Source organism: Rhinolophus sinicus, linkage group LG04 (genome assembly GCF_036562045.2).
Source record: "Rhinolophus sinicus isolate RSC01 linkage group LG04, ASM3656204v1, whole genome shotgun sequence".
NCBI classification, from domain to species: domain Eukaryota; kingdom Metazoa; phylum Chordata; class Mammalia; order Chiroptera; family Rhinolophidae; genus Rhinolophus; species Rhinolophus sinicus.
The window spans coordinates 113,318,743-113,333,825 of NC_133754.1; the positions used below are offsets into that span (position 1 = coordinate 113,318,743).

A 15,083-nucleotide genomic window follows, 5' to 3' on the forward strand; every position below is an offset into this window, starting at 1 on the left:
AGCTACGCTCATTTTCTGTGCATTGATTCTCTAATGGACTCTGTGGGATGGTATTCCCAGGACTCAGCCACCTTCCCCAGTGAAGAATCCTCCGTCACCAAGCACCCTCTTAGGGGAAAACGGGATGTGAAGAGTCCAGCCCCACATTTCTGAGCAGACATGTGGCTGAGAGGTATAGGGCAGAGACGAGAGTGAAGAATCAGGCTGTCCAGCCTCCTGATGACATCACCGAATTCCTGATGGGCGCTGCCTAGACACAGCATTAAATCATCTTACGAGTCTCAGTTTCCCGGCCGACACTTGTGTGCGCGTTCCTGATGAGCACCTGTGCCCCTGGGCCACACCCCGAGTGGCCCCTTCCCAAGCCTGTGTGTCCTCGGCAGGATGCATGACTGGGAACCCTCATGTGTCTGTGCCCTTCTCCCTGCGTGCTGCATGTCACACTCATGCGCCCTCGGTGCCCTCCTGGGCTCTCAGATATCTGCCATCCATCCATCACTCCAGGCCACCTGGCGCCGTGCCAGTCACTCCACCCCTGGGTGTGAGAGACATGGCGCTTCACCAGCTCCTCACGATTTTAGCATTGGTTGAAGGTTACAGGTTTCCTAATAATGGTTCCCCTCCTTCCACTGTTATTTTGGACATTTCAGTGTTTCTAAGCACCTTCTCTAGCAGCTTACCAGGGACACAGTGGGGAGGAGAAAAGTTAATTCAGTCATATCATGGGAGCTTCTGAGGAAGGTTTACTTGGGGACAGGAGGCTGGAATGAATTTTAATTTGCTTTCATTTGTAATAATCAATATAAGAACGTGAGTTTCCACTACGCCTTGGCGTATGCCTTTGAGAGTCCCCTGGTACAACCTGAGTGACGTGCAGGGTGGCTTCAGGTACGTATGCCCAGCAGGCTGATGGAGGAGGCTCCCTGGGGGCCCAGCTTGCGTTGCACAGATGGCTGAACTCTGTATTGAGTGCCCAGTTGATCGTTGCAGCCCTTAGTGTGTCCCCAGTTCCTGTGCAAAGTAACCACGTTTCGTTTTCTGTTGGGTACGTTTCCTGTATTTTTATTTCAGTTTAGTGTATTTTTCCCCTTTCTAGTTTCAAACAAACCAATTTGAGCCAAGAAAATTAACCTTTTTTTCTTTATTATAAGAGTGATACTGTTAGAGAAAATTGAGAAAATACAGGAAGGTGTAACAAAGAAAATGGAAAACTACCAGTAATCCAGTCATCCAGAGAGCTACTTACTCTTAATATTTTGGCATTTGTCCTTTAAGTCTTAGAGAAAATAATTATTGAAAAAGGGAGTGTGTTTTATATTTGTGACTCTACTTTGTGACTCCAGAGGTGGTTTATTTGGGCTACTTTTTATTTTTTAGTTAATTGAATTCAGCGATTTTTGAAATTCTGCCTTTTTGTACCTGTTCTGTACCTACCATGAAAAGTAACTTGATTGATGATGAATATTGGAATTCGGCATTTCACCTCAGCTGTAGCCCAGACTTTCCCGAGGGCTTGCACATCTTAACTAAATCCGTTTGAAGCCCATCCCCTGTGTCCTGGAGTAAACGTCTGTAAATGCAGACTGCGATCTGATCTCGTGCTCTCATGAATGGGCGTAGGATTCGGTGAGAGGGTTTGTGGATTACAGGCACACCTCAGAAATATTGTGGGTTCAGTTCCAGACCGCAGTAAAGCGAATTGCAATCTTTTTGCTGGTGAAGGGTCTCGCCGTCAATCTGTAAAAAGCGCATCTGTAGGTGCAGTAAAATGAGGTGCAACAAAACGAGGTGTGCATGCCTGTGCTCCTTTTACCTTGAACTTCGTGTGTGACCATCGATGTAACATGGCAGCAGCTCTGCTGTTTTTCCTCTCCCTGTCCAAATGTGACTCAAACTGACATCCATTTCAAGATCTGAGGGTATGCTGCCAGCCCACCTCATGACTTGTGTTTGGAGTTCGTAGTCACAATATGGAAATTATGGAAGATGAGCCTCTCTGTTCAGCAATTAACTGTGGGGCTATTTCTGTTCTGCTTTCAGAGTAATGCTGAAATTGATACTCCCAACGTATTTCTAAGGAATACGCAGCTCCACAGCCGTCTCCTGTTTTCTGGCTTTTATTAAAATGCAAATAGTCTTGACTTCAAAGTAGCATAAAGGAATCCTGAAAGGGGTTGTAACTCTGATGCTTTGCCTCTTCTTTGGTGTTTCTGTTTTATTGTCGGCCAGGCTGGCTATTCTGACCATCTTGTTCTCGACATAGGTGAAAACCCCTCAGGGCAAGGCGTGGTGCCAGGCTAGTGGAAAGTGTGGCGTTTGAAGTGCCCAGGTCACCCCTGGGGTGGGTGCAGAGTGCACGGCAAGTACACATTTGGGTGACGAGCATTAGTTACTTGGGTAATTAACAGCTTTCTGTACATTTACCTGTATTTACTTCAATGAAGTGGAGTCAGTGCATATCTCTGCATTTGCTCTTCATGTATCTGCTTTTCAGTGTAAAAAAAATGTCATGGAGCTTCAGTGGGCTCCCTTCTCTCACAAACATCCAGCAGCGGGACATTGTCTGGGTGGGTGTGCTACACGTGCTCCCAGCATGCCAGAATGGTGTCACGTAAGTCTTCATTTTAATGTGAGAAGAAAATAAGTCCCACAGAGCAATTTTTTTTATAGAAACTGGTACCTGACTGAAACCTCCCCCTCCGTCAGAGGCCGGGACCACAGCTCGCTGCTGGTGCCCTGACAGTGGCCAGCTGGTAACATGCGAGGTCACAGCTGCATGCCCCTGAAGATGAAGGGGGCTGTTGGTGCTCACTCCCAGGAGGAAACAGTTGCTAAAGCTCGCCTGAGCACCTCACGTCCTGTTCCAGCCCAGCTCCTGGAGAGCGGGAGAGGGAACATGGACGCTTCCCGAACACTGCTGGATCGTTCATTTTGGGTTCACTTTTGGAAACGTATCTCAATTCAGACAAGTAAACGCTCTCTGCTCCCTGTCTTGCAACTTGTCCCAGGTGTCTGGGGGTTTTCCTCTTTGTGGACCTTGCACCACGGCTGAGGGGCCTTGAGATTCGCAGCCCCCACTACTTCTTTTGATTACACGTGTTTCTACTAAAGACATCTTTTTCCAGTGCTTACAGGGGACATGAATAAGTTGCTGGGTCCCCTGTAGCTTTTTGTACTCTGTGGTTTCTCTCATCCTGTTGTATTACCCATAACATGGAAGGGCCTGACCCGAAAGCACATGTCCCAGGATACCAAACTAATGCGTGATGGTCCAAAAACCCTCCAGCATGACTCAGCGGGCCTGGAAACATGTTTTGTTGTGAGTGTCTGAGAAAGAACCCCACGAGCCCTGCCTGACCGAGGCTAGCTGCTGGGAGCGTGCCTTCCTTTCCTGGTTGCCCCTCCCGGAGCTGTAGGAACACATCCTGGCCCTCGTGGGGTGCTGGGGCCAGTGGGCCTTCTGTAGGTGCAGGGCAACTGCTTTGGGCCTCAAGCAGCCCATCCGAAGGCCCATCCCTCCACGAACTGAGCGGGCATGCACCCCCAGGGAAACCAGTCGGGTCCTACAGCCCTGTTTCTAAAACGTGCCTTTCAGGTGTGTTCTCAATTAAGAAAGTTCTGCCATTCAAAGATGTATGTATTGACACTGAAGCCACAGGGTGGCTGTTTCCCTCTGCCCTTTGGGCGACTGTTGGAAGATGGTGATGGTCACCCTCTGCTCGGGTGTCCCATGGCACCTAATCTGAAGAGCATGGGTCTTCCAGCATATGCTCCGCATTGTATCATAGGTGTCTCCGAGGCATAAGACTTCATTTTGGCACATTTCAGTTGTGCCAGAGGCTAGTTTATTTACAACTAGTAAATAATAGGCATTCTTTAGGAATAAAACGTGTTCACTGAAACAAACCCATGAATACACAACTGGTTGAAGTCAGGGCTGGGTGATTTGTAGTTGTCCCCACTTCTGTGCCTTTATTCTATGATAAAATAGCCTAGCACCGATTTTATAGCATGTACAGCCCTGAGAAATTCCCAAAGTCTTTACTGACCAGGGATGTGTGTGTAACGGGGATGAGGATTTTCCTAATGTGCCAAGGACTAGAACGCTGGAGTTCATTTTAGAATGGCTGTTCTTAGGGCACCCACGTAACTTTCAAGGAGATTTAAACTGGAAGCAATGCAGTAGGAGGCACACCTGAGCCGTTTTGGGGGAAGGAGCCGGCAACTTCAGCCAACACAGGTAGCTAAGAATAGCCCCATCGCGCCGTGCTGTTCATCTTTGCGGTACATCTTTGACCTACTTAATATGCCCTTCACCAAAAAGAGTACGTGGGAAATTTTGACATTCAGAAATAGGAGGTTTACATTGAGTCCTTGGCAAGACTGAGCGAATCGCAACACTTTTTTGTATTTATTTTGTGAAATTTCAGAAATTGGAATAGAGTGTGAAATACGTAGTGATTCCACATACAGGAACAGTAAAAATCATATTGTATAGCCAGAAGTTAAATGTCCCAAATTCCATGTGTGAGCAGTTCAGTTTGGTATACTATAAAGAGAAATTTGTAATATCAAATTTCATTATGTACGTAACCACATGGGAGTTTAAAATTTTTGTATGTTGTTCTGTTCCTTGTTTTGCTGTTAGTGCAGTGAAGCCATCGAACATGAGAGCATTGCTTTCTAAATGACATATTAAGGACCTGCCCCCATTTGTCTTCTACTAGAAGATTGGCTCTCAGTGCTGACATTCATGGTGCTTTGTTCTCAGGCTACATATTTGAAGGCCAGGGATTTTTCAGTTATATTTGAAATATAATCATATTCTGATTTGCTCAAAGCCAAGATATAGGCAGTGATTATTACAACTTTATTCTTACTATACTTTTGAATGACAGCTTGGCCAGGTGTTTTCATAAAGGGGATCCTTGACAAAGAAAATAGATCCAGACACCCACTGAAACATTTTTTTTCCCTCCCATTTTCTCCTTCCTGGCAACATTGGTTGATTTGATAGCATAGCGTCAGGGTGCCAAAGGACAAAGCTGGTAAATGTCCATCGAGAACTCTGTCGCAGATCACAGAGATGAGAGAACCTGAGACCATGCTTCTTATAATTTGAGAATTATAAATGCGGCAGAAACGGAATGAGGGGGGAGGTGGAATCGGTTTAAAAGTAAAGAAGAGCGAGTCCTGAAATTGCTCGGGTATTGGTAAGTTCCCGTTAAACCACACACTGACCTCTGAGGCCTCATTCAGCTCATCAGTTTTGTGATGTGAGCTGAAGGCTTTTGGAAGATGTAAATACCCTCCTGTTTTTAATGAAGAAAGATCGGAACAGTCATGCTTTCAATTCTGATCAACTGACAGTCTTTGATTTGAGCTACACTGAGATAAACAGCTACTGTTTCGATGATGTGATTTGGACCTCTAGACAGAGGAGCTTGACAGGCAGGCTTTGCTGTCGTGCTAATGGCTGGATTGTATTGATTGATAGGGTTCTGGTTTTGTTGTGAACCTGGGACAGAAGTGGGAAGGTATCCTACATACCTGGCATTTCATTTAATAATTTGGAAGAAAACCATTTTTAACAGTACTTACACCCAGATTTTTTCCTGAAACTGATCCTTAATTGTTGGCATATTTGAAAAAATCTGCCCCTACTGTGTATCCGGTAGGAGTAGTCAGTAACCAGAACAGTCGGACTCACGTCGAGGACCAACTGGAACATCTTCAAGATCTAAGCAGAAGTCAGTCTCTGAGGAATTTCATCTGTTCTGGGGATTTGCTGTTTCTTGAATGAATCCCTTTGACTCCAAGTTCAGATAATATTTTTTAAAGAAACTGCTGTGTGGCATAGCTTGTCTGTCAGTGAAAGTGCCCCCCCCCCCCCCGTCATTTATTCTCCCACACCCTCCTACCGTGTGCTTTCAAGTGATTCACCCCGAAAATGGACATGAGAGCCGTGACTGCAGACCCCAGGAGGGCTCCTGTGCCATCAGAAGCACTGAGTTGTCTTGAATACAAAAGATTATACAAATATCTGTGTTTCAACCCCAGAGATTGCGCTCTATGGTAATGGAGATGTTTTTAGGAATCTCCGCTGTGTTTAATTAAGGCTTCCCTGTGCTTCTGTGTGTGTGAGCCGTGTGAGCACATTTTCTCGGAGTCTAAGCTTCAGGGCAGCTGGAATCTTCCAGTGACCTTGCTTGCTTTTCAGAATCTTACCACTGATTTCTTAGGACATTTTGTTTTTAATTAGTTATTTGAAAGGATGAAAATAAAATATTTTGATTTTACATTTTGAATTCTAATTCATGAAGATGGAGTTTATCTGGTAGGTCCCTACTTATAATCTCTGCCTATGGAAAAAAATCCTCAATTTTAAATAAATTCCTAAGAGTAGCAATCCTTAAAATGACAAGAATCATAATGGAGTGTGGAGGGGGGGGTCGTGTGGGGGGAGAGTCTTTCATCCCTTATAAAGATGTTCAGTCTTTTTTATTTCCTGAAAAGCTTTCCTTACTCCCTAATTATATAAATAAATATTGGATATAAAATAAAATATTTGTCTGCTTTAAAAAATGTGGCATTTCATTATTTTCAGCAGATGTCAGAATGATGGGGAGTTTTTTGGTGTGTTTTTTGTTTTGTTTTTTTAACTTAGGGAGAATGCTGTAGTTTATTACGAATGTCACTGGGCGTGGCATGAAGAGAGGTGGAGGACCGCTGTCCCGAGCTCCACGTCTGACCTCGAGACACTGGGCGTGGAGTCAGCCTGGGAGGCTGGGGGTTTAGAGCCCTATGACTTGTTCTTCAGCCCGGCCACCAGCTCCTTAACTATCGGGGCCCTGAGTGTCATCCTTGCCCAGGCAGCTGTTAACGGGGATCAGATGGTCACTGTGATCTGGCAGGATATGCATTCTCAATGTGCCACTTGCAAAAAGTGGTCACACCTATTAAACTTTCGAAGCAGATATGCTGCTGTTTAGTTTGAACATCACAGTTGTATGAGGTATGTTCATCCTAAGCGTGGGCGTGAAAACTTCTCAGATCCCATAGAGGCTTTTGAAGTTTTTTTTACTGAAAAGACCTCAGAGCATTGTTGGTAGTTTGGTTATGAGTAACTTTTTAAAAGAAGTTTAGGGAAATAGGTATTGTCCACCTTTTAGCCTTTATTGTGACTTAAAAAAAAAAAAAAAAGGATTTTCCTTTATCAACCTCTAACCATTTTATCTTAAGAATTCTTTCAGAATTCATCCTTTGTTTGTTTTAACTGAAAGCTGATTAGAGTTCATTGTTGGGAAATGATAGGCTGGACAGATAACCGTGAAAAATATTTTTATCTGTGGTACCTAAAGTTGTCCAAAGTATTGCCACATCAGGTTATAAAGGATGTGCTGGGTTTTATTATTTGAGATTATGGTATAAAAAGCACGGTGTCTTGGGCACCAAAGCCCAATGAATTCAGGTATTTTCCTTGAAGTTTAACTTGCATTTTTTCCCCCTGGGATATTCACATTTCTCTTCCACTCCTAACTCTGTGGCGTAAAGAAGGCATAACTTTCATTCTGGGCACGGTTTCTTGGAGGTTGCAGAACGACTGTGAAAAGAGGATTTTAGGAGTAATAAACGGTCCAGTCTGCTCCACTAAAAAGGAAAGCCCGCAGCATTGTTTGTTCTCTTCAGCTGCTCTCTGCAAGCCTTCAGACCCTCATGGAGAGGGGAAGCTCTTAGTCCTGAGAACTATGGCAACATTACAATCACAAGCGGAGCCCATTACCTGGGCAGAACAAGCTGATAAATTCCTAAGAGTTGGTCTGGCTTCCCTTTCTGATTGACAGTGATCCTGACCAGCTTTTTGACTGAGCCCCCATTTACAAAATGTGACCAGGAGTGTGGTGACATGGTGAGGAATGGTGGCACCTCAGACATGTACAAAATACATGGAACTCTTTGGATGATAGTTGCTCAGCGTGGAAATGGTTTTAGTGTGGGAAACCTTCCAGCGCTCCATCCTTCCATCCATCCTTCCATCCTCCATCCATCCACCCACCCACCCACCCATCTATCCATCCATCCATCCATCCATCCACCCACCCACCCACCAACCCATCCATCCACCCATCCATCCATCCATCCATCCACCCACCCACGCATGCTTTGTGTAGAGCAAGTTCTCTGCCAGTTAGGCCTATATCACCCAAATCTAACGCTACATATACTGTCTTGACATAGTGGAAGGCATAAAAGTTTCCTGAAGAATAAAGTGCATTCAGGCAGGGTTTTAAAAAAGACACTGATTTCTCTCCAGTTAAACCAAAAGTGATGGTGTAACTAAACAAACTCCCTGGAAAGCTAGATACCATCAACCTTGAATGACAGAGAAGATAGGAATGAGCCCAGCCCAGAGTGTATTTGGGAAACACTGTTTCCACCAGCTGCAATTTAACATGCATTAGGCTATGAAATCTTCTGTGCTTTAATTTCTAGGCAACTTGCACGAATTTTAAATCTGAATATAAACACATACATACACTTCCCCCCCAAAAAAAGCCTGAATAAAAAGATAGACATAACCCGTTTGTTACAGCCCTTGGTAAAGACAGCGAACACATCCTGGCCGCATCCTGGCTATGGCCATTAGAGAGTCTGGTGGTTAAGCCTAGGAAATGAAGACGAAGCAATTGTAAATAACTCCTTTTGTTGCAAAATGATGACTATTTCTATAATGAAAGCAAATTATGGGTACTCTGCCTGCAGGGGCCCCTGCAAGAGAAGGGATCTCCTCATGGGAATGGTTTTTATTGTTAAGGGAGATTTCTTTTCCTGTACTTTTAATTAGTCCTTCATTAAGATTCTAAGAATTTGTAGATCTTGTTATTGCCAGCAGCAAGCTCTGTTCCTGAAGGGGTACTAGATGGTTTCCTGAATGTGACTTTATTGGCCTCCCCAGTCGTTACTTCTGGGTGGGCAGGTGCTTATCGGTGCCTCCCCTGCCACCAGGGGGAGGTGACAAGAGTAATCCCAGAGTCAGGGTGACTTAATACCACCGTTGGCGATTTGCACTTGAGGATAACCTTGGTGAGTTTATTGACGGGGAAGGTTTATTAATAAGGTTGCCAGTGAACTTGGCAATCTAAGTGATCTCGTTAGGCACTACGTAGGTTTGAAAAAAGGGTTATTGTGGACCTACTGGGTGAACAGAAGTCAGATGGGTCCTCCGTGGTATGTGTTCAGTGCCTTTTAATATTAACCGTATATTGTCAGAGAGGGTTAGGAGGGGGACCAGCCAGGCTGCTTTATATGCTTTGGAGTCTATATCTTGAGCAGTGTGATCAGTTGAGACAGGGCCAAATAAAAGTAATATTGTGGGGATTAAAAAAAAAAAAAATACGATCTACAAGAATAGTTTTTAACAATTGAATTTGTTCCGTCTGCTAATAGCAACGGTCCGGGCTCTGGGGATTAGCCGGCACCAGGCTTCTAACCTTTGTGCCTCCAGACAGATCGTTCAGGGCCTCCTGGCTTAAAACTCTCCTGTAAAGAGGAAGCCAGACATCCTGCCATTTTTACCTTTAATCCCATATTCAGAGGAGGTGATCGCAAGTTACTCTTTATTTCACAGCACAAAATATTAAGGGGCTTAAATTGCACTGGCAGGTTTAGGCATGGTATTTTTACAAATATTAAGTCAATAAGAAATACACTGTGCTACTAAATAGAAACAGATTATAAGTTTGTGTATTTGGGCATGGCTGTCTTCAATATTAACTATTGGTGGCTTCACCAAGAACTAGGTCACAATGTTAAGTGAGTCCCCGCCTACCAGCAACACACAACGTTCTGCTTAAATGATACTTCTCTCCAAAGCTTCCGGGCACCTTGCACAAACTTTAAATCTGAATTTAAAATGTGTACAAACAGAAACAACTTAGTTTGCTATTTTGTTTATCCCTGCTATGGGCATCACATTTGTCTACTAAGTCAGTCATTCATATTTCATGTTATTAATTTTAAGAAAAATCTTTAGAATAGCAACCGGCATTCTTCACTGTCAGGAACAAGGATCTGTGATGGCAGATGATTGCTGACACCACTTTTTATTCTTCAGAGTTTGTAAAAACAGTTTGGGGGATGTTAAGTTTTTATAGTTACTGCATGATTGATATATTTCCTTTTCCCACAGAACCAAAGCATGTTAAAGATGCTATTTTAATTTAATTCCGGGAATATAATAAGAACAGCATTAGGGGTGCGTGTAAGAGGAAGTGGAGGAAGGGAGCGCAGGCCGTGCCAGCCCTGCCTCACACAGAGCAGCAAGAGGTCGCTGCCTGGTTTGCCCTCGGCCCAGACAGCCTCAGTCGTGGGGAGAGGAGCACAGGGACAGGCCACAAGAGGCCACAGCCTCCCCAGAAGCTTGCTCCTACATTGATGGGGGAACGATTGCCCATACAAAATCAAACAGCCATTACGATCCTGTCCTTTGTAGCTCTGAATGCCCAGCCTCTTTTTTCTGCATTTTATTTTTCCCCTTTAGAATTGTTCTGCTACCAGGAATGGTTTTCTGGGAACTAGAGTTGAAGGAGGGCCATGTTGCAATTCTGCTAATAAAACAGATGATCAAACACAAAGCCAAGTTTAGCTTCTAGCCTTAGACCATTGTAAAGCTGCATGATAAGCACCTTTTTCTAAGGGAAAATGTCCAGGCTTGGGCCCAGATGTGTTTCATCTTAGGCTGCTTCCCACGGCCTAAGGCTCCATGTTTTCCAGTTCTTTCCCGGAACCTGTCTCCATCCCTGAGATTAAAGGGGAAGCAGGGATGTCTGTCTTCTTTTTCCTACTCGCTTCTCCTCCACTGAGTTCTGACGAGGTGTTCCAAGAGACACTTAACTGGCGATGCACACTTCCCTGCTCCCTCCAGGTGGCATATTCGTGGAGGTGGGGCCACACGGCAGAACCACCACCACCTCGACCTTGTGCAGTGGTGCAGGGTCTTAATTTTCAATGTTCCCAGCTCTTCTCACTCTGGTTCAGCTCCACAGACAGTATGCCCAATAAGCGCCAATGTTATTTTAAAAAAAACAAAACAAATAAAACCACTAAGTGAGAAATGATCAGAAAAAAAATTGCTTTTTGAATGTAAGACGTGCCACAGAATTGCATGTCATTCCCCAGTAAAGAGTTTACCTGGAAAGACGAGGCAGTTGATTGTTTCCCTTTGCAGAGGATAATAGTGTGAACTTCGGAAAACATCATAATCAGGCAGTTCCACAGCAAATCACTACACCATGACAGAGTAGATCTCACGGACACATGGGTTGTGCCAGCCTCTTACACATTCCTTTTTACTGTGTGTACGTTTTGGCAGCCTTCTCAAACCAGAAGGCTCTGTTCCATTCAGGAGCTTAGGCAGGTTTCACATCTGTGAATGAAACACTTGGGGTCAGAGGCAGACCTTGTTAGCAGCCCTTTGAGTTACCTAAAGGGTAAGGTGCCCTTTGACAGCATAGGAAATGGCCTCATGAAAAGACTGGTGCCAGAAAAATAGAAAATAAGGGAAACTGTTCAGAAATAATATTCTTTTAAATGAATATGTAGAATGTAAAATTCAATACAGCCAGATTGTAATTCCCATGCTGTGTACGCAGAATCTGAAAGAGAGAGAGGAGGAAGGGAGAGATTGATTGATTAATTCATTGATTGATTCATTGATTGAGTTTGGAGGGAGGGGGAGTGACATCAAAAACCTACAATAAACTGGGCTGTGATTTCACCATATGTGTTGAATTGAACCCAACTCTTCTGCGTTTAATGAAGACTTGAGCCTTTAGGGGTAAATAAAACAGGGATGGCCTGAATATTTTTTACTGGCTGTAATAATTAAAGCCATGAAAAGGTGGTGGGGTTATGTTACTTATTAACTTGAATGGCTCTTAGATTTGATCAAGACGTGGTTGCCCATGGCGTTTTGTTTCATGCTTGTCCTTTGTTTCATTGACATGCTCTGCCCTGGCTTTGTGGCACTATAAAGGCAGCCAAGCAGTTAGGAACCAGACCCAAAAGGGCTTTAAGACCTCCAGTCCAGCTTTCTTCTTGTCTTCGACCCCACCAACAACACACATTCAGCGACTAGAAATGAGCCTGAAATCCCCTATAAAGCTGTGTACTTGGAGGGAAGCTGAGTGGAGGGACCTGGAAGAAACCTTCCCCCTTAGAAGGAAACTGGTCAGAATTCAGGTGTGGCTGGGAGCTTTTAAAGGGTATTTTTATTTTCCTCACAGGTTGTGAGCCAAACATTAAGACGCAGTGAGGTTGATTATAAGAAGAGCTTGGAACCCAGATGTATTCATTTCCTATTGCTGCTATAACAGATATCCACAAACCCAGTGCCTTACAACAACACAGATTTATTATCTGACAGTATCTGGAGGTCACATGTCCATAATCAGTCTCACTGGGCTAACGTCAAGGTATGAGCTGGCCTTCGCTTCTTTCTGGAGGCTCTAGAGTAGAGTATTTCCTTGCCTTTTCCACCTTTCAGAGGTCCCTGCGTTCTTTTGCCCATGTCTCCTTTCCTCCTTCAGAGCCCATGGTCAGGCTGAGCCCCTTTCATTTGGCTGTCTGGTTCTCTGTTTCCTATCTGCCGTCTTCACTTAGAAAGACCTGTGATCACCTTGGGCCCTCCTAGATAATCCAGGATTATTTCCGCGTCTCCAGGTCTACTTGATGAACAATCTTAACTCCCCTGTGCCGAATAACTTCACGTGTTCACAGGTTTCAGGGATTAGGTTGTGACCATTATCGTGTTGGTAATGTAAAGGGTAGTGAATTGGGGGGGATCATAGGGTTGGATAGTAGACAAATACAGGTGTACTGTTAGAAGTGGGTTTGGTTGTTTTTGTTTTTGTTTTTTTTATTGGGGAATATTAGGGAACAGTGTGCTTTTCCAGAACCCATCAGCTCCAAGTCAAGTCATGTGTGTTTTTTTGCAGTCTAGTGGGGGGGTGCAGCTCACTGGCCCATGTGGGAATCGAACCGGCGACCTTGGCGTTATAAGCACTGCGCTCTAACCAACTGAGCCAACCGGCCTCTAACCAAGTGAGCCAAACTTCAGAAATGGAGTTTTATAGTTTCTTACAGTTTCATGTAACTACTGTCAGGAAAAATACATATGTACATATACATAAATGTATATGCTATAATGTAGAAAAAGTCATTTGCATTTTTAGCTTAAATGGGGTTTCAGTATTACTTGATAGCTAATGTCAGCTATTGAATATAAAGAGAAATTTTATCTAATGTCAGCTATTGAATATAAAGAGAAATTTTAAGTGTAACATACAAATAATTTATAATTTTAGCTTGGGGGAAATTGGCATTTCTCTATTCAAAAGAATGATGCAATTACCATAATTTTATTGACAAGAATATTTGAATTAACCATGTTTTGTCTGGTGAATTTTTTGTGCTATCATTTGTTTTCTATTAACACTTCACAGGGAACCTCCAATAAAAATGATACTATATTTTTAACACTATAAACATCCTTTTTGGCGGTCAAGATGTATAAAATTTTCACATGGTTTTAACCGCTGCGTACATGTTCTTACGTGCTGAGTGGCTTGACTTTTCTGTGTCCCCTTTCTCCAGTCATCTCTGAAGCTCATGGGTAGTATGTGCCCTGTGTGCACAGCCAGGCAGAGTCCACTGAGATCACAGCTTCATGAAGTGCTTTGGGAGAAAAGCACTACCTGCAGCTGTGTAAAGCAGAGCTGCAGGGGTTAGGCTGTCAACAGCTTCCTAATAGAAAATGTCCCTGAAATAGATGTGACATGGACCTGTAATGGCTTTCTTTGCCTGTGAAATTAACGGTGTGAGGCTTTAAAAAAAAAACAAAAACAAAAACTGTCGTGTCTTTGAATTTCTCTTTTAAAGTTAATCCTGTTTTAACAAATTTTCTTCATTTAGTTGCTAAAAATTGGTGCTAATGGGCACAAGATTGAAACTTGGATTTTGCTGAAGTATATTAATTCAAAATTGTCTGTGCTGGGTGCTTGGAGGTGGGGAGATTTTTAAAAAGACATCCCAGGCCTGCAGGAAACTCAGAAATTTAAGCATGTGCACAGTGGCACTTTAAAGATTCTGTTATATGGCTGAATAGAACTGACTACATGGGAGTGAAGGAAAGGATAAACCCAGAAAGCAAAAATGGTTTCTGGAAGAGTTTTTAGAAAAGTTAGCTCTTGAAAAGTGGTGGTGGATGGGGGGCATTCCAGGCAGAGGGACTGGTATTAGCAGTTCATATCAGTTTGCAGAAAAGGTTTGTTTAATGGCTGAGGAGAGGATTGGAACTAGAAATGAGCATGTCAGACGGCACACATTGGAGCACACATGTCATTGTTTCAGTCAGAGGACAGAGAAGGAACAGAGTTGTGCTTTGGCAAAATTCACCTGGCCTGGCACTGGTAAGCAAAATGGGTTTGTAATCCAGGTCCTTGGAACAAAGCAGGCCTGCTGAGGGCCTGCAGGGAAGGCAGGCGCTGGACGGCAGGGAGAATAGAGAGCTTCTTTGGCAACTGGTTTACATTTGCTGGCAGTTGGGTAAGGTCACTGGTTGCATTCCTCAACCCAAACTATTTGTACCATTAGTCTTTAACGAAGGCGGGCCATTCTAAATTAACCCTTGGGAGCAAAGTGGGTCTTTACACAGAAAGAGCGCCAGTGGGGTTTCTGGACATCCTTGAGAGCTGGGTCGAGTTTTTACCTGAGTTGCGGAGCCAGTGTCCAAGGTCACTAACTAGGTGAGTAGCCAGGCAGGATTAGACCTGGGTTCTAGGGAACTCGCCAGATGAAGGCGCCCTTAGTGCCTGCTGTTTGTGTTCGGAGGTAAAGACGCCAGTTTTTAAAGGGGGTGGGGGAGGAGTTTCATCGCCTGTACCAACCAAGAGGGGTACCCCAGGTGATGCAGCTCAGTGCGAGGAGGACGCCTCAGCTACCAGGACAACTTCCCAGCGGGGGATGAGGCGGGGCCAGGACACCTCCCCCTGGTGGGTGCCCCGCGTCCCCGCCCCGTGTTCCCG

At 44.2% G+C, this 15,083-nt stretch overlaps 1 protein-coding gene across 12 annotated transcripts in view; it reads left to right on the plus strand.

Moving 5' to 3' along the window:
* The window catches only part of AOPEP (aminopeptidase O (putative)), a 344,124-nt gene that overhangs the window by 287,729 nt on the left and 41,312 nt on the right, over positions 1–15,083 (plus strand). Inside the window, exon 14 of one of the 12 annotated variants that reach the window (XM_019711979.2) lies at positions 5,679–6,430. The exons of the other annotated variants lie outside the window; for them this stretch is intronic. Within the exon in view, the coding sequence (XP_019567538.2) occupies positions 5,679–5,684 (6 nt within the window). The 3' untranslated portion in view covers positions 5,685–6,430. Of the gene's footprint in view, positions 1–5,678; positions 6,431–15,083 lie in introns of those variants that run through there. 12 annotated transcript variants of the gene reach the window in all.